At 38.0% G+C, this 19,406-nt stretch overlaps 1 protein-coding gene across 1 annotated transcript in view; it reads right to left on the bottom strand.

The window, feature by feature from the left end:
• TTN (titin) overlaps positions 1 to 19,406 on the bottom strand; it is a 240,400-nt gene that overhangs the window by 66,614 nt on the left and 154,380 nt on the right. The window contains 42 exon segments of the mRNA XM_054069478.1: positions 45 to 341; positions 433 to 750; positions 838 to 1,137; positions 1,238 to 1,367; positions 1,465 to 1,497; positions 1,588 to 1,736; positions 2,143 to 2,451; positions 2,950 to 3,379; positions 3,856 to 4,046; positions 4,138 to 4,446; positions 4,553 to 4,852; positions 5,134 to 5,427; positions 5,526 to 5,810; positions 5,908 to 6,204; positions 6,293 to 6,592; positions 7,061 to 7,363; positions 7,461 to 7,835; positions 7,933 to 8,235; positions 8,338 to 8,637; positions 9,085 to 9,363; positions 9,460 to 9,765; positions 9,868 to 10,064; positions 11,151 to 11,256; positions 11,351 to 11,650; positions 11,894 to 12,193; positions 12,284 to 12,399; positions 12,886 to 13,072; positions 13,175 to 13,471; positions 13,566 to 13,853; positions 13,942 to 14,063; positions 14,158 to 14,335; positions 14,468 to 14,615; positions 14,753 to 14,904; positions 15,195 to 15,479; positions 15,985 to 16,099; positions 16,184 to 16,371; positions 16,712 to 17,014; positions 17,124 to 17,426; positions 17,526 to 17,795; positions 18,392 to 18,658; positions 18,754 to 18,878; positions 18,969 to 19,377. Of these exon segments, the coding sequence (XP_053925453.1) occupies positions 45 to 341; positions 433 to 750; positions 838 to 1,137; positions 1,238 to 1,367; positions 1,465 to 1,497; positions 1,588 to 1,736; positions 2,143 to 2,451; positions 2,950 to 3,379; positions 3,856 to 4,046; positions 4,138 to 4,446; positions 4,553 to 4,852; positions 5,134 to 5,427; positions 5,526 to 5,810; positions 5,908 to 6,204; positions 6,293 to 6,592; positions 7,061 to 7,363; positions 7,461 to 7,835; positions 7,933 to 8,235; positions 8,338 to 8,637; positions 9,085 to 9,363; positions 9,460 to 9,765; positions 9,868 to 10,064; positions 11,151 to 11,256; positions 11,351 to 11,650; positions 11,894 to 12,193; positions 12,284 to 12,399; positions 12,886 to 13,072; positions 13,175 to 13,471; positions 13,566 to 13,853; positions 13,942 to 14,063; positions 14,158 to 14,335; positions 14,468 to 14,615; positions 14,753 to 14,904; positions 15,195 to 15,479; positions 15,985 to 16,099; positions 16,184 to 16,371; positions 16,712 to 17,014; positions 17,124 to 17,426; positions 17,526 to 17,795; positions 18,392 to 18,658; positions 18,754 to 18,878; positions 18,969 to 19,377 (10,464 nt within the window).

Here is a 19,406-nt window from a genome sequence, read left to right on the forward strand (position 1 = left end):
AATGCTACCAATTTATGCAATGCATAAGAGCTCTTGATACCTACCCAGAACGTTTAGTCTCATCTCCTTTGAAGCAGTTCCTAGATTATTTACAGCCGTTATAGTATATAAGCCTGTATCACTTCTGCGAGACTGTTGAATCAATAAAGTGCAAGTGTCTTCACCAACAATCTTATTGACATGTTGATCATACAGCACTGGTGTTTTGTCATCTGGTTTCTTTGGAGAAGCTTTTAGCCATGTTAATGTGGGGAAGGGTACACCCTTTATCTTGGCCACAATGTTAACATCTGTTCCTTCTTCAACCTCCATAAATTCTTTGAGTTCAATAGATGGTGGGCCTACAATGAAATGTTGGAAAAATTAACTTACAAAAATACCTCATAATTTTAAAAATGTCATTTCTATCTACTGGTATCAGCTACTACTTACAAGTCTGGTCTTTGACAACAAGTGGGCCAACAGTGGCTGAAGGCCTACTGGGACCTGCTATATTTACAGCTTTGACTCTGAATTCATATTCTCCACCTTCTACAAGATCCTCAACGGTAAACTTTGTTTCTTCTACATCACGTCTGTTGCATTGCTTCCAAGTCTCTTTCACTTCTCCAGTGCGATCCCAGCGGAGACATTCAACATTATAATGTGTAACAGGAGCTCCACCATCATTCTTTGGGGGTTTCCATGTCAGGCTCACAGTGTTCTTGGTTACAAGGCCAATCTTTAGTTTAATAGGTGGATCAGGAGGATCTTTACAAACAAAACAGAAAAGTGAATAAATCCGCTGCGCAGTACTATCTGGTTTTAAAGGATTTGTTTGACCTTGATTTCACTTACGGATTGGATCCCTGGCTGTGGTCCGTTGGATGGTTTCTGCAGGAGGGCCAACACCAAAACGGTTTTCTGCGCGTACCCGGAAGAAATATTCTTGGCCGGTTATGAGATCAGGTACAACAAAGGAAGTACTTCCACAGTTTGCATTGACTTTAGTCCAGGCCTTCCCATCAATATTTCTTTTCTCTATAACATAGCCTCTGATTCTATCTCCTCCATCATCATCTGGCATCTTCCATGAAAGTTTACAACTACCTCTTGTGATATCACTTACTTTTAGGTCTTTTGGTGGACCTGGGACATCTGTTAAAGTAAAAGTACAATAGAAACAATTTTACATAAGCATGTAGAAAAATAAGACTAAAACCCAGTATTTGAACACTTTGATAAGTGTAAGCCATACCAAGAACATTGACTCTGACATGTACAGTTTTTTGTCCTGCTTTGTTCTTTGCTGTAATACTGTATCGTCCAGAATGACTTCTGTTGCAGTCAGGGATGATAATCACTGAACGTGTATCAGTCGCTTCCACCTGTGTATTACAGAAAGAAAGAAAAGTTATAGGTCAACTGTAAATATTTATGTTTTAAAAATGCAACAGTGCTAAAGACAAAAACGCCTTGTTTTACCTGAGCTTCTTCAGGTACATTATGGCCTCCCTCCTAGAAACAAAGGGAAATAATGTAAATATAAAAGGGCATAGGCTTAAATACCTAGAAGCACGTGTAGATGAAAGCTTTTCTTTCACTGACCTTTGCTGTCGTCTTTGCTTTTCCTTCAAACTCCCAAAATGTTTTTGGAACTGGACGACCCTTGATAACAGCTGGTATTTTAATTGTTGTGCCAGCACGACAAGAGAGGAAATCCTGTGCTCCAAGTTCAAGGAAGATTTCTGGTTCCTCTGCAAAAGTATTTTAAGACATAGATTTTAAAAGCTACTGAAAGTAAATTTCTGTCAGCACTGAGCTAAAACTCCACACAAGCACACAGAATGCATGTTCATGTGAGGAAAGGTTAGGTGTGGTTAAGGAATCTGGGAGGTATACAAATAGAAAAACTTGTTACAGTAATTTCTTCATAAAATGCACATTATTTCTTTAGTCTGACTGTAGGTGCTCATCAGTTTTCTAACAGATGCCTCCCTGGTAATCACGACACATTAAAAAATGTGTGTCAAGCTTTTGTTAGATTTTTGCATAATTGTTCGTCCTGTTTGGACTTCGGCTTGCTTGGCAACCTGCTTCAACATTCACAGCAGCAGGTGGCATTTAGATATAAATACCTAAATTAATTCCCAGAATGCTTACCTAGAATGTCTTGGACAGGTATTTCTGATGTTGCAGGGCTTGGTTCTGATTCACCAGCAGCATTTACAGCTTTTACCCTAAATCGGTATTTTCTGAGCTCTTTCAAATTGGGAATAACACATTCACAAGTAGGGAAGAGTTTGTCTCCTTCATTCACCTTCTTCCAGTCAGTAGTACCTTCATCTTGCATTTCAACAATATACCCTTTTATAGGGCTGCCACCATCCTTTTGTGGAGGCTTCCAGGCAAGAGCTACAGATGATTTGGTTTTGTCTTTAACCTCTGGGCAAGATGGTGGACCAGGCACAACTTGTAAAACAAGAGCAAGTGAAAATTACCTGAGAGTTAGTGTCTGCCGATATTTTTCTGAATAGATTCTAGAAGAATGCAAGTATTTTCATTGTCTTCTGTCATATGAACAGTGTATAATCCTAGACCATGTGTACTACTAATTACATATATTATTAAGGAATACTTAAGGTACAAGGCATAAAGATTGAACACTTTAACAATAAAGAAAAAAATAATATAAAAATCTGATTCTGAACTCAAGTTCATCTGGCATTTTTGCTTTGGTGTAATCACAGTTTAAACTTCATAAAAGAGGTAAAAAAATTAAAGCTAATTATTTTTAAAATGGTGAAAAGCAGCAAATCAGGAAACTACTTTGTGTCAATATATTCTTTTTGTTTTAATGAAAACAAAGCTTTGGATTAATTGCACCAAATTCAATACAAGTAATAGTAGCACATTTTGGTTCTGGTGTGGTATAGTCCTTAAAATCAGGTATACAAACCATATACTTACATATGGGATCTGCTGCTAAGGCAGGATCTGATGGTTCACTGGGAGGGCCAATTCCAGCAAGATTTTCAGCCATAACTCTAAACTGGTATTCAACACCTTCAGCCAAACGAAGCACATTGTACTCCAGACCTTTTACTGATGGTTTTGTTACTGGAGCTCTGTTAACACGTGACCAGTAGACACCTCCCACCTCTCTTTTCTCCAACCAATAGCCAGTTATTGGACTGCCACCATTGTCCAGTGGAGGCTGCCAGGACACCAGCATTGATGACCTGGTGCGATCTAAAATTTTTGGCTTTCCAGGAGGTCCAGGAAGGCCATAGGGATCCTTAATAACAACTTTTTCAGAGAGGCATTCATCACTTATTCCATATTTGTTTACAGCCCGGACTCTAAATTGGTATTTTTCATTTGTTGCGAGATTCCATACCTGGAAAATAAGTTTTAAATCAATACTCAGCTACTTTCAGAGTAAGCTTATTTGAAGTTAGGCAGCAGTTTTAGCTTCAAATTCTGTCTTAGAATCTCATTGACATAACTATGTCTGTGTGTACCTGGCTGTATGTAATTACCTAAGGATATTCTTATTTCAATTGCATAGGACCGAACATGAACAAAAATGTCATCATGTTTATTTTTGCAGTTGGTAAAGATATAATGCTGGGAAATGGAAAGGAAGATGTTTTCTAAAGTCGACTATGATTAATTATCAAAGAAGAACAATTTCTTTTGTTTTGTCACATGAGGAAAACACATACATATATGGGCAACATTTACCTAGTAATTCTGGAGTCTAAATACAGCACAACAAAAGGTGTCTATGCAAGTAGGAGCTTTCATTATATGTGTACTATTGTTACTTTTTATACATAATAAAGTATGTGATAAAGATATTTTATAAATTACCCCAAATCTTCTCTCAACAACACTTTTGGAGACTTCTTCCCACTCAGATTTCTTCCTGCTTGCATCACGTTTCTCAATAATGTAATGGGTAATTTCACTACCACCATTATCAAGAGGTGCATCCCATGTTAAATAGCATGATTCTGCTTTAATATCAGAAACAGCAAGATTTCTTGGTGGAGAAGGACGATCTGCACGAAAGCAATACAGTATAGAATTACATAAAGAAAAAAGCAAAAACATTTTATTAGGTGTCATTTTATTAGAATGTCACATCCTTACCATACACTTCAACATGCACATTGCGAAATGCAGTGCCAAGACGATTGGAAGCTTTCACAGTATAAGTGCCTTTATCATCCCTCATTGCTGCAGGAAGGATAAGTTCAGTTTTTGCCTCACTCCTAGATACTTCTTCCTTGGTTATCTTAAGTGCACTGGATGTTTGGTCGATTAAAACTTCATTCTTTTCCCATTCAATCTTTGGCATTGGCAGTCCTGTCACGTCAGCAGGAATGTTAACTGGTTCTCCTGCCTTCACTTTGATAGTATCTCCTCTCACAGCCAAACGTAATGTGACAGTTGGAGGTACTGAGAAGAAGAAGAAAAATGACAGAGTGAAGATGGAGATGAAACAGAGAAACTGCCTTGCACTGTTATGGAGGTACTTGGATGGATTTCTTTAAAGCAGATATACCTTCATCATCTTGTATAACTACATTGAGAGGCAATGATGGTTCACTTTCTCCAATAGCATTGACAGCTTTGACACGGAATTCATACATATGAAGTTCATCAAGTTTGTCAACAAGTAGAGATGTTTTTGGACATAGCCTTGCATTAACTCTTTCATAGTCTTTTGAATCATGTCTCCTTTTCTCAACAATATATCCCAAGATGGGGCTGCCACCATCGCTACGTGGAGGCTTCCAATCAAGTGTAATGCTTGACTTCGTCCTTTCTGTGTACATGAACCTCTCAGGTGCTGTTGGAGGACCTGATAACACAGATAAATCATGATGAAAAAAACATAAAAAAATTAGAGACTTAGAAATCATTTAAATACAGTAGATCTAGCTTGTTAAAGCCATAGTTTTTGTATGCAAAGTATCTGAGTATGGCTATGGATAGTATAAAGTAATCTAAAGCAGATGCTTTATCCAGGTAGTAGAAAATTAAATACACTTTCTGTATAGAAAGAAATCAACATAACAATACCGATTTGCTAACCTCTAACTAAAAATTGTTTGAAGAACCTCATAAAGTTAGTCATCTTACCTAATGGATCAACTGCAAGAATGGGTCCTATTTCAACAGGTGGACCAGTACCAAACTTGTTCTTGGCACTAACGCGGAATTTGTATTCCTGTCCTTCAACTAGACCTGTAATATCACATTTGGACCTCTCTGTGTCTATAGCTAGTCTCCATGTATGCATTTTGGCATCCTTCCGTTCAACTATGAAACCTATGATATCACTGCCCCCGTCATCTTCAGGGTCAGACCAGTTAAGCAAGCACATCTTTCTGTTTGTGACCACTGGCTTTAGGTCAAGCACTGGCCCAGGAACATCTGAAAAACAAAATCAAACAAGTAGGATAAAGCCTAAAGATCATATCACCAAAAAAAAAAAAAAATGCTCAGTTGGTTTCAGAAAATATTTTTCTTACCAAATACTTCTACTCTGGTTCCTGCAGACTTGGAACCACTGCTATTGGTAGCAGTAATTACATATCTTCCATGGTCTTTTCTCAACGCATTCTTAATGGTTAACTCAGATTTTGTGCCAACATTTTCAATAACAACTCGATCTTTGTCTAATTCACCCTCCTCCACAGTCCATGCAATGGTGGGAGTAGGACGCCCTGTCACCGTAGCAGGAATTTTAATAGTTTGCCCAGCCATGATCTGAATGCCTGCTTTGACAGAGACATCCAGCTCAACAGTGGGAGGCTCTGTGGGAGAGATAAACAGATCATTAGTTCAAGGGAGAGATTCAAAAACACATTATAGGCAGCTAAATATTTCTTGAAAAGAATACAATTGCAATACCTTTAGGTTCCGCAACTGTTACTGGTTCGGTTTCACCAGGTGGTCCTTCACCAGCTGCATTAAGTGCAGTAACACGGAGTTTATAGTCTGCACCTTCTCTGACTTCTTTAACAGTATACTCTCGAACCTTAATGGGTTTCTCTGTGCAACGTGACCACTCATTTACTCCTACGAGTTGTTTGTATACGTGGTAACCAGTGATATCTCCACCACCGTTATACGCAGGAGGTTCCCATTCTAACTCAATAGAAGTTGAGCTTGTATCAGCAACCCTTGGAATTGGTGGACCAGGTGGCACTACAAATAGAAAGGTGTAAATCAGAGTTAAAAGATATGAATCCTATTCTGTTGCCTGTCTGCTATAAGCTTCTGCTGAGCTACTTACTTATTGGGTCCTGCGCAGTTTTTGGATCTGATGGTGGGCTAAATTTACCAGGGCCAGCTGCATTTTCAGCACATACTCTAAAGATGTAGGTTAACCCTTCCAACAATCCTTCAACTTTTATTTCCAGAGCATTCACAAGGTTCCTGTTGACCCGAGCCCAGTGAGTACTGTTAATTTCACGTTTTTCAATCCAGTATCCTATGATTGGGCTGCCGTTGTCTTTTGGTTCATTCCATTTAACCAACATACTGTTGCTGGTAACATCTTGCACATCAGGCTTATTTGGTGGATCTGGTGGAGCTGAAAAAATAAACCAACCAAACTGTCATCATTGCTGTCTTCTTGAGAGCTTACTCAAAGCTACGGGAGAACTAAGATATGAGAAATTATTTATTTTAAGTCATTCATAATTCTACACTCTTTCCTAGAAACTGATTACTAACTTCAATTAGTGATCAAACTTGCAGTGGTTCTCTCTTTTCATAGAAATGTTAGCCTGTCAAACACAGAGAATGTCACTATTCAGATGTCAAGTGTTTAAGTGTAAAGTTTTATGATGGTGATTGTCATTCTTTTTTTTTTTAATACTGAAATTAGAATGTTTTTAGTATTTCCTTTTATTTCAATGGTTTAAAACATGCAATAAATCATAACATTGCTAAAGTTTTTTCAGGGAAACATTCACATATATGAAGCTGAGTATTCTAAGAATCTGTGTAGTTTTACGCTGGTTTTCTGTAAAGATTGTATTCCAAAGTTAAAACTTACAGAAAGGATCTTTTGCTGTCAGTGGTTTTGAGACACATGGTGGCCCTGGTCCAACTCTATTTTCAGCAAATACACGGAAGAGGTATTCTTTTCCTTCAATCAGTTTTGTCACATGGAATTTACAATGCCTGAGTGTTGAACTGACAGTAACCCAGCCCATTTCAGCTTTTGTATTGTCTTTCTTTTCTAGTACATAGTTCAGGATTTCACTTCCACCATCATCAAGGGGAGGCTCCCATTTGCAAATGACAGAATTTTTTCTCACATCTTCAAAGACAAAGTTGACTGGAGGTCCAGGTGTATCTATTAGTAAAGCAAGAAACTGGTGAGTATTTATCTTGTGGACTTATCATCCAATATTTTGAATAACAATGGATTTCTGAGGATGTTCATTACATACCTAACACATTGACTTCGCATGAGGCTTTTGCAACACCATGATCGTTTTCCACTTTGATTGTAAATGTGCCATGGTCAGCTCTGATGGAGTCACGAATTGATAGTACAGACTCTCCTTCTTTATGGTTGTCAATACTCATACGTTCTGGCAGTGAAAGCTGGAAAGGTTTCTCTTCCTCAACTTCACCCTTCTTCTTCCTTGCATACGTTGTTACTCTCTTTTTGATTTCCTCTGGTGTAACAATTTCATCGTTCCTCAGCCAAGTGATAGATGGATAAGGCGACCCTGAAATATGTGCCTCAAGTATGATCTCATCACCACTCTTCACCTCAAGGCCAGACTGTAGATTTGCAGCAAGAAAGACTTTTGGAGCCTCTGCAATAACATAGAGTGATAAATGAAGAGTAGAATCATCCAATATGTTTGAGGATGTACGGCAATTACTACAAACAATCAAATGAGCAATTCGTACCTGTAGGATCCACAGCTTTCACAAAAGGAGTAATCCGAGATGGCTCACTGATGCCAGCAGCATTCTCAGCACGAACACGAAACTGATATTCCTTTCCTTCCTCAAGACCTTTCACTGGGTAAGTTAGTAGAGGTACGAGATAGTCATTGCATCTCTCCCATCTCTCCTTGCCCTTAGCGAGCTTTTCTATTATATAGCCCATAATCTTGCTTCCACCATCAAAGAGAGGTGGCTTCCATGTAAGTGTTACTGATTTTGATGTTGGATTATGGACCTCAAGGTCAACAGGAGGATCTGGAGGCTCTGTGGAGGAATACCGAAAGAGGCATCATATGAGAAAAAATAGTGTGAATATTTTAGTTAAAATTAAATTTGCTAAATTATTTAGAAAAAAAAAAATCTTACGTTTTGGGTCTTCTGCAATGATTGGGTTTCTTAGTTCAAGATATTCACCTCCTCCAATCTTATTGACAGCTTTGACACGGAAGTAATATTCACAGTTTGGGATAAGATCTTTGACTTGCCATGAAAGCTTATTTTCACCAGACATGACTGGGATATATGTTCGACGACCAGCCTCTCTGCGTTCCAGAACATAATGCAGAATAGGAGTACCACCATCAAAGTCTGGAGGTTCCCAGGATACTTTGCAAGAATTCTTAGTTACTTCGCTTGCCTTAATGTCTTTACACTGTCCGGGTGGCCCTGTTTGAAATAAATACGATAAAATTAGCTAACTAAATAGATGGGAAGCTGTATTCCTAGAAATATGAAATTGCATTTCTTTGCTTTGCAAACAACAGACCAAATCCACAAATGTTGGCTACACAGCATACATATGAATTTATGTTCCTAAAGGTGAAAATATTCAGAATTCTTATAGGCTGTTTTATATTTATATGATCGCTATTCATAATATTTGAGCCTTGAGCAGCCACTGAGAAGTTAGATCAACTTGGGGTAAAGTGTGGGGTTTTTTGGGGGGGGCGGTGTTAGGGGTTTTTTTTTTGTGAGATTTTGTAAGATTAATGCCTTTTTCGCAATCTACATGTGTCTGAGTTGAAATAATTCCTCCACATGTCCTTTCTTCTATCAGCTGCAGTGCTCAAGTGAGGATAAGTATTCTTCTCAGAATGGAAGAAGACTAGTTACCTATGACTTTGACATTGACTGAGCCAGTTGTTGATGCCAGCTTGTTCTCCAATGTGATGGTATAAACACCAGCATCAGCATGAACACTGTCTATGACTTCAAGCAATGCAGAGGTGTAGTCACTCTTCATTGTTGTTCTGTCACCAGCTTTCAACTCTTTGCCATCTTTGTGCCACGTTATGGTTGGGGATGGAACAGCTCTGAAGGGTATGGGGATGCTTAATTTCTGTCCTTTAACAACAACAATGTCACGAGTTTTTAGATCGATGGTTGGATTGCCTGTAAGAGTAAGTATAATATGAATAAAAAGTGGTCAAACAGTATTCTTTATTCAATTATGCAGATCTGGAAAAAAAAAAAGGAATCTTTTCTTACAGTCTGGGTCCTTGGCAACAACTTTTTCTGAGATATCTGATGGCTCACTAGCTCCAACAGCATTGACAGCTCTGACTCTCAGCACATATTCCTTGTCTGGAACAACACCTTCCTCCACTTTACATTTCAGATCTTTTATTGGTCGAGAATTGATTCGCATCCATTTTTCTGTTCCTGCTTCACACATTTCAACATTATACCCAATAATAGGGCTTCCGCCATTCTTCTCAGGTGGTTTCCATGCAATGCAAATGTGCTTTCGACCTGCATCTGTGACATGTAAATCCTGAGGAGGTGAAGGAGGGCCTGCAGAAATGGAAGAGTTGCATAATTTTTGTCCCACAATGTCTGTTCTATACAGTGTGCTGCTTCTGTAATCCATACACTCTATGTTATACTGCTACTTACTTGTTGGGTCTTCAATATGAATGAGGTCAGTTGGTTCACTGGGATGACCACAGCCAGCTTCATTTTCTGCACGAACCTGGAACTGTACATCTGTACCTTCAATGACATCGGTCACTCTGAAATTGCAGTCTGGACCAGCTGTCTTGCCAGCTTTTACCCAGCGAGTGGCTAGTTTTTCTTTCTTTTCAATAACATATCTGAATAAATTTGGAAAAATACTATCAGGCACTTGAAACATGAACACTTAAGTCTTCTTGCTCAATAAAATAGATAAAGAGAGATTAGAATAGTTTAGCCAATGGAAAAGGAGAGATAATGATGGGTGACTGATTCAATTAATTTTACTTCACATATCAGCCACTTTATCCTAGTAGGTCTTAGACGTAATGGGATAGACATTACTGACAGACTCAATTCTGAAATCCAGTTCCTGAACTTCTGCTATGTTCTTAGGTTTTAGAGAGCTACTGAGGTAAAAGAACTTCCAAGTTACGCTTGTGCCTTTGCTAGTTTGGATCTCAGTGGTTAGTCCATTGAGAATATTTGTAGATATTATCTGTGAGTTACTCAGCTGTCAAAATTCTGCCTATGATAGGCTATGAAAAAGTAATGTGAATTATATGACTTATGTTTCTTCAGGCAGATTTCTGTAGTTGTCAGTTTGTGTAAGATACGCTTAGCTTGATTGGGAAGGAGAGGAAGAGTGAAAATATAAAGAAGAAAAATATAACTGGCATTCAAGGTGAATTTCAGAGGATAGATACTTTAGAGACCAAAGAGAAAGATGAGATAGAAGTGACTCAAAGGAGTAAAACAGTCTGTTTGAAAAGTGTAATAAAGAAGAGAATGAACAGAAAAGAGATGAGGCTTCATCTTAGCTGAATGTATACTGTTTCAATGAGAAACTAAGGCAGAAGGGAAATGCAACATATCTGGTTTGTAGATGGGTCTAAATGGTGATGCTCTGGAGGAATTCTAGATGGTGATTGCGATTTTTTTAAAAATTTTATATCGAGTTCAATTTAATCTGATTTCATTATAACATTTCATGTTTGTGCACATTCATTTTTCGTGCACATTAGGTTATTTATATTTGTATAATTTTCACATTTTAAAATCAAACCCTTAACTGCTTTGACCACATGGCTTCTCTTTACAGCTGTCCACCTGTTTTTTATATAAAATATGTCCTTTTAAAATGTAAGCCTTTTGGGAGAACTGTCTTCATTCATGGAAAGATCTTCATCTACAGGAAAAGGTACACAAATTTAAAATGACCGTACCTTTGAATTGGTCTGCCACCATCATTCTTAGGTGGTTCCCATTTCAAATCAACATGACCTTTTGTCACTTCAACGATTGTAAGAGCATATGGAGGCCCAGGGGTTGCTAAAGGAAAAAAAGTACAAACATTAGAAGAATAGAAATCCATTGCACATGAACTCTTTCTACTTATCACTCAGTAAGCAAATCTGAAACTTACTGAATGTATCTTTAGCAAGCACTGAATCTTCAATTTCACAATAGTCACTCTGTCCAATGGCATTTTCAGCAGCTACACGGAACACATACAGTGAGCCTTCAGTCAACGGGCTCACTGTATATTTGGTATCTTTCACTGTTGTATCAACTGTCTGCCAGCCTTTTCGCCTTACATCTCTCTTTTCAACAATGTAGTTGGTAATTGGGGAACCCCCATCTTTTTCTGGTACTGTCCATTTAAGATCTGCTGTGTTTTTAGTGATATTAATAACCTCAAGCCACCGAGGTGGTGAAGGAGGATCTGTAAAACAGTAAAAGATGTTAAAACAGGTTAGTGTATTTCCTGCCAAAGATTGTGGAAGACAGGGAATGCACCAAAACTAATAAAAAACTTGTGTTTTCTTAGCAGAAACAGAACAGATTCTAATATTCATAAGCCTTCCAAGAGTTTGCTTGGTACCTACAGAAACAGGCATACACGAGTCTTTTTCAAAGACAGAAATAGTGTGTTTGCACTAGCAGGAAGTTTTTAAACAATACTCACAGAGTCTCTCCTTGCACAGCACAGGGTCACTAGGTTCGCTGGGCTCACTCTCACCAGCCTTGTTCACAGCTCTTACACGGAATGAATATTCCTGTTTCTCCATAAGCCCTTTGAGGAAGTGTTCAGTTGTGGGAACTCCTTCAGCCACTCTCACCCACTCATCTGTTCCAGTCTTTAATAGTTCAATAACATAAGATTCAATCTTTGCCCCTCCATCATGTTCTGGCTTTGTCCAGTTCAGGGTTAATGATGTCTTGCCAACATCTTTCACAGTTGGCTTTCCAGGAGGCCATGGTGGATCTAGACAAGAGTACAATATTAATTACATATGAAAATAAAGACTTACTTTTTGTTGTTAAATTAAACCATTAAAAAATGTGTTTATTATACCAATTGGATCTTTTACTAAGATTGGCTCTGTTTCCTTGCTTGGTTTTCCAGGTCCTGCAAGGTTCTCTGCCAAGACACGGAACTTGTATTTCTTCTTATTTGTAAGACCTTTAACTCTGGAAATAAAAAATTAGGTTTGATTAAACCAAATCTACACATTAACTCATGTCAAAAACATTTTTGCTCTACTTTTCATATTACAGTTTACTTGCAAACTTCGAAAATACCCAAATTACTCATAATGATGTTATAAAAATGCTGAACATTTAAAATAGGTATATTGTCAAAAATAAAATGGTGAGCCATGACATAGAAATCAATGTTTTGAGATCCCTATTGCATATTTGTATATTCCACCATTGTTAGTTCATGAAGGTATCAGGAGGAAAAAAACCCTCCAGGGTCTGGGCAAATTGTTGTGTGAAGTGGCTATGTCTGCTGTTTGAGAATGTCTTATGAATAATCACATAGCACAGAAATTAAGCACGTATGCCACCAGATGTTAGTTGGATGTAAACTTATGGAAGCAAGGAAAAAAGAGTAAGAACAGCATAAAGCTTGTATAAAAGGCTAATTTCAGACTAAACTGATTGTAGCCTTACTTGTAAGTTGTATCTTTCACAGGCATTTTATTGCATTTTATCCATTTATCTTGCTCAGGGTCGTATCTTTCAACCCAGTAGCCTGTTATGGGGCTGCCACCGTCTTCATCTGGTTCATTCCATGTTAAGGTGACTGAATCTTTAGTGACCTCTATAGGTTTGAGACCCGTTGGAGGGCCTGGTGGATCTGTATATAAAAAAAAATAATAAATTCCCAAGGCATCACACGTTTCCTCCTCCCTCCCAGTTAAAATATTATAACAATTTAACATTAATTTAATTCACTAACCAAATGAATATTTTGCAATGATGGGGTTACACTGTGCTGGCTCCCCAATACCATACATGTTCTCCGCACTGACTCGGAACACGTATTCTTTATGAGGCGTTAAATTGGTAGCTCTGAATTTTGTATCCTTAATAGTTGATGACAACTTGTGCCATATTTCACTATCTGTAGCTCTTTTCTCAAGAACATAGTTGGTAATTTTAGAACCCCCATCATCTCGTGGAGGATTCCATGTCAGAAGGCAGGATTCATTTGTGATTTCTGATACATCAAATGCAGCTGGTGGACCAGGTTTATCTGTAGAGAACAAGATGTGAATGTTAATCTTATCCTTGCATACCTCAGTACATTACTAATATTTTTTAATAAACAAAATAAAATACATGCATACCAAGAACATTAACTTCAACAACAGCAGTAGCGCGTCCACTGGAATTTACAGCTTCTATAATATAGGTTCCACTGTCACTCCTCTTGCTGTCTGTAATGGTGACTGTAGAATGATTAGGTTTTGTTTCAATGGTGATTCTGTCATCTGGTCTCAAAATTTTGTCAGCCTTGGTCCAAGTAATCTGGGGCTCAGGCTTTCCGGTTACTTTAGCTGGCAGCTCAATTTTAGTTCCAGCTTTCACAGTAAGCCCAGCAAGAAGCTTCACATCTAAGAAAATTTCTGGAGCCTCTGATTTAGGAGAGAACACAAATATTGTTAGAGAAACAGACTAGTAAAAGTAAAGCAGCTATTGTAATTCAGCAATTGAAGTAATTACCTTTTGCATCAATGGCCTGAATATCATCTGTTGGTTTACTTGGCTTGCTAGCTCCTATTCTGTTCAAAGCCTTAACCCGATATGCATACCACTCTCCTTCCTTGAGTTTTGTTACTTCCATTCTGTTTGTTAAAAATAAATAAATAAATCCAGGTATTAAAAGTGGTGAGGATGGCTCAGTTGGAAGGATATATATTCTGGTGTTAATTTACTTACTTTGTTTCAATAACAGGCTCCCCGCATATCTCCCACTTGTCTGTGCCACGTTGGGATTTTTCTACCAGATAACCCTTAATGCGGGCGCCACCATCATATTTGGGAGGCTCCCATGTTAGGAAGATTCCTTTTGATGTTGGATTTCTCCATTTAACGTTCTCTGGTGGATCAGGCACCGCTATTAAAAATTAAAAACATATGGGGTTTTAGAAACCAGTTTAAGGAAGATTTTTTTTAACACCTTATTTTGAAAATAATCAACAAGGTTTCAGAAATGGAAAATCAGCAACAATGTGAACCAGTGACTCACTTGCTGGTGCTGACATATCTACAGGTTCATCAATATATGCAGGTTCTCCTGGGCCACATTTATTGCAAGCAGAAACTCTAAATATATATTCTTTTCCCTGGATGAGGTCAGGTACAGTGAACTCTTGGTCAACAACTTGATCCATAACCTAAAGAGAAGAAAGGCTCCAATGTGTTTCTAAAGTTTATTTCTAAATAATAATTATCAAAATAAGACACAAACTTCAGCAGCGTGTATGGAAACGATGCAGAAAATACAAATTGAAATGAGAAAGAATGAACTTACTTTGCTCCATGTTTTCCGGCTTACTTCACGTTTTTCAATTACATAGCCAGTAACTGGACTGCCACCATCATCCTCTGGCGGTTCCCATGACAGTTGTACTGTGTTCTTGATTATGTCTACAACCTTAAGTTCTCTTGGTGCACTTGGACGAGCTAGAAATCATAGCAATTGTATTAATTATTCTGTAATCAGTATTTGACAGGTGATGTCTATGTAACTTGTCTGACAGAAGACTTACTCTTCTTGGTCATTCTTCCTTAAACAGCAAAGTTGGATATTGAAAACCAGAAAATCGGGGTTTTTTGAGGATGAATTTCTAGATTTTTTTTATTTTAAAATAGTGCCATTACTAAAAGTTGTGTGATTTCACATTATCGACCGAATTAGATTTTAGCAGGAAAATAGGGAATGTAAACACCAGAATATATACATGTCCACTTACCGATGACATTAACATTAATTTCTCCTGAAACAGATGACACAGGGTTTTCTAATGTTAAGGAGTAAATTCCCTTGTCTGGACGTTCACTTGGAGTAATTACAATTTCTGCAAAGGAGGCAGTGGTCTTCATTGCTACACGATCACCGTCTTCTAAGACTTGGTCACCAAAAGACCATGTGGCGGTTGGCACAGGGTAGCCAGTGATAGGAACACGGATCTTTATTGGCTCTGGAACAATAACTTCCAACCCATCTTTAAATGCACTTAGGTCCATTGTAGGTCCAACTGGAAAAATTGGAAAATGGATTTATTGAAATATTTTAATATGTTCTGAATATGGCTAATGATAGCTGTGTCAAGAGTCTGATTCCAACTGTATCTAAGCCTGCAGACTGGAACACTTTTTAGAAATATGTAAGATAAGACAGCTTAGCATTATCAAGTAGGAGATCTAATCTACCCTTAAATATAATCTGTGTCATTTCAATATTTTTTTATATCTTTGCCCTTGCTCTCCTTCTGTTACCTCCCACTCTCCACAAAGCTAGGTCAGGAGACAAAAGGTCATGCCTTGTTCTTCAGGCAGCCTAATAGGTCTCTACCCAAATAGTACAGGTAAACATCTGCAGAATTTTTAATGGAGCAGAAATAACTCCGAACCTCAGAAGTTTAAGGCTCCTTATAGTACTTGGAATTACAGTTATCTGGTGAAAAATATACGTACTACCCACAAGATGCACTTGCGTGTCTTATCTGATTAATCGTGTTTAATAAATAGCATATGGCTCACCAAAAGTATCATCTGCAATTAATGGCCCAATAGCCTCCGCTGGGTCAGACACACCAGCTGCGTTTTCTGCTGAGACTCTGTAGTAATAACTGGATCCTGGTTTCAATCCAGTTACCTAAAAGGCACAAATAATCATTAGTAACTCATATTAAAATAATTTACACATATTACGTAGTTTGTAATGAATAGAACACCTTACCTTAAAAGTAAGAGCAGGTACTAATTTTGCATTACAGCGAATCCACTTGTCTGTTCCTTCTTCTTGCCTTTCCACAATATAGCCTAAGACTGGACTTCCTCCATCTTTGAGAGGAGGTTCCCATGTGAGCTGCACTGATGACTTAGTTTGGTCTGAATGATCAAGGTTAATGGGAGGACTTGGTCTCTCTGAAAATGATTTGAGAGAAATGTATTTTTGCAACTGAAAAAGGAATATGGGTACCTGTCTATACCTTGAAGTAATCTTTTTAAAATCCATGCATGGCTTTTTCTAAACCATTTTTAAATTGAGGTTGGATCCTAATTTCAGAGCAGAAATATTCACAGTTTTTACTGAACCAAATGATAGCAAGGTGCTTCTGATATATTTGGAGGACAAGAGTAGGAAAAATCTATGTGGTAGTTGCAGCACAAGATTCGCAATTGAACCTTCCTGTACACATGATATCTAAATAGCTGAAATGCCCCTGTCTCATAATGCAATCATAGTCGGTGCTTGCACACTTACCAATTGGGTCCATTATTTTTACTGCACGTGTAGCGGGGCTTGGTTTGCCAACTCCAACCATGTTTTGAGCTCTTACTCTGAAGAAATATTCTTCATTTTCCACAACATCAGTTAGGACAGCTGACAGTTCATCAGCTCCTGTGGTCATAGTTGGCTCCCATTTGATGGAAACTCTGTTACGCAATTCAATAACATAGCCTGTAATTGGAGATCCTCCATCATACTCTGGTGGTTCCCAGGTAAGTGTAGCTCCAAACCTGTTCACATCAGTTACTTCTACATTTTGAGGAGGACCAGGAACTTCTGCATTTTATTTTAGGGAGAAAAAGGAAAACCAAGATTTTTTTACCTGTTAGAGTTTGTACTGTGTTTCTTACACTGTCATCAAACACTGATTTCATAACTTTCTCACCAAATCTGCTCTTAGCTTCCACAGGTCTTTCTGTTTCCACTGGCTCACCGGTGCCCACTCTGTTCCGTGCACTAACACGGAAGAGGTACTCAACTCCTCCTTTTTGAAGTCCAGTAACAGTGTATTCACAATTTTCAGCACGATCAGTGACCATAATCCAGGTCTTACGCTTGATATCACGTCTTTCAATAACATAGCCTATTATTTTACTTCCACCGTCACTTTCTGGTTCTTGCCAGGCAAGGCCAACTTCACCATCATAAATTTCAGTGATTTCCAAGTTTCTAACAGGACCTGGAACATCTAACAAGGACATGAAAATATTTTAGGGTGTTGTTCTCTCCTCCCCCCAGCCTCAGTTTAAATAAATGTAAGCAAGGTTTTAACTGAAGGAATACCTACCAATGACCTCTACATTGATGAACGCTTCTGCCTGGCCATGTTTGTTTCGTAGTATAACCTTGTACCTTCCCTTATCTGATTTCTTTGCTTCATAAATTTTGAAGGTAGTGCAGTCAGTTGTTGTGTCAACAGTTGTTGTGGGCAGGCTTTCCTCCCCTTTCAACCATTCAGCTTCTGCTCTTGGGTAGGCATCGTATGGAACAGTCATAGTTAAAGGCTTTCCAACATCAACCACAAGGTTTTGATCACCAGTCTTAATTCTAGGTGCAGCTAAGGAAGGTAAGTGTGAGAAGTAAGTACTTGCATATAAAAAATATTGCTACGTTTGTGCAAACAGCAAAGAAGCTAACACAGAAAAGTAAAAGGAGTTGTTACATGAATTCTAAGCAAATCCTTCATATACTTATTGGATTGCTTGAAAGAAACTCAGGCCAGTTGGTATATACTGCGTCCTCCTTTAAAAGCAGGAGTTGCTTTCTAAGCATAAATTTAATTTATGGTCTGATACTGTTAAATAGACAAATAAGGACTTACACGTCTTATAAGTCTGAAATGAGCAGGTCAAATAAGTTTCATGTTTCATATTTTCAGTGACCTAATGAAAAGTTTCTGTCTCCTTTAAGCTCAATTAATACTCTTTGTTACAGTCACTGAAAAGTGAACTACATTTTTCTCAACAGTTGGATTAGCATGGTCATGTTTATTGCCTGAATTATAATTCATACAGTATAACAGACTTGCACTTGTGTCAGAATGATTTTGTATTCATTTTAATTCAACTCCTTGAAGAACAAAAATCAATTTACTTAAACAGTTAATTCATTAATCTAAGACTTTATAAAAGAAACACGAAGCAAGCAACTTACCAGCTAATTCAAGCTTAGCTCTAGCTTCCTTATCTTTGGCAATAAATCTATATTCCCCTTGGTCACGGGGCTTTATCTCGCACACCTGCAGTCTGTGGACCTTTCCTTCACTCATCATCTGATGTTTGTCACCTTGGATGATAATCATGTTGTTTCTCAACCACTTGACCTCCACACCATCTTTGTTTAACTCTGCCGTGAAAATGACATCTGCACCAGGAGCTTCATAAATATCTTGTGGTGGTCGGATGATCTCAACAGGGATTTCTGAAATAAACATCAAGTCATTTGTTGTTATTTGTGTGTTGTTTCTATTACTACTAAATAATGAAACAATAAATCCTATTCATTTTTTTTCATACCTTCAACAAAAAGTCTTGCCCTAGATTTTCTGTCATCCACTCCACAGGAATATTCACACTCATCATCTAGTCTACAGTCCTTTATGATTAATCTGTGCAGATTTCCATCCTTTTCAAACTGGTATCTTATGGAGGAGAAAAGCAAGCAATATTTTAGTTTCCAGACGAAGCAACAAAATTAAGCAAACATGCTTAGCATAATAAAATGTACATACTTTTTGCCTTCTTTTATTTCTCTTCCATTTCTGTACCATCTTACACTGGCTTTCTCTTTGGAAAGCTGGCATGTAAAGACAGCATCATCAAATTCAGTGACAGTCTGGTCCCGGAGATGTTCAGTGAAGTCTGCTGGTGCTTCTGTGATGAGAAGCTCTGCAACTGATTTGTCTTGTCCTGCAGTGACAGTGTATTCACCCTCATCTATAAACCCACAGTCTTTAATGATGAGTGAATGTTTGTATTTATCAATTTTGTACAAAATGCGCTTGTTGAATGTTATCTCTTCACCATTCTTCGTCCATTTGAGGGTGGCGTTAAGGCGATTGACTTTGCACCAGAATGTGACAGTTTTCTTTTCCATGGTCTCTATATCTTCAAGGGGCTCAACAATTCTGAGATCCTCCTCTGTCAAGACAAAAACGCAAAGTGATCAA

This window comes from Cuculus canorus, chromosome 6 (assembly GCF_017976375.1).
Source record: "Cuculus canorus isolate bCucCan1 chromosome 6, bCucCan1.pri, whole genome shotgun sequence".
NCBI classification, from domain to species: Eukaryota; Metazoa; Chordata; class Aves; order Cuculiformes; family Cuculidae; genus Cuculus; species Cuculus canorus.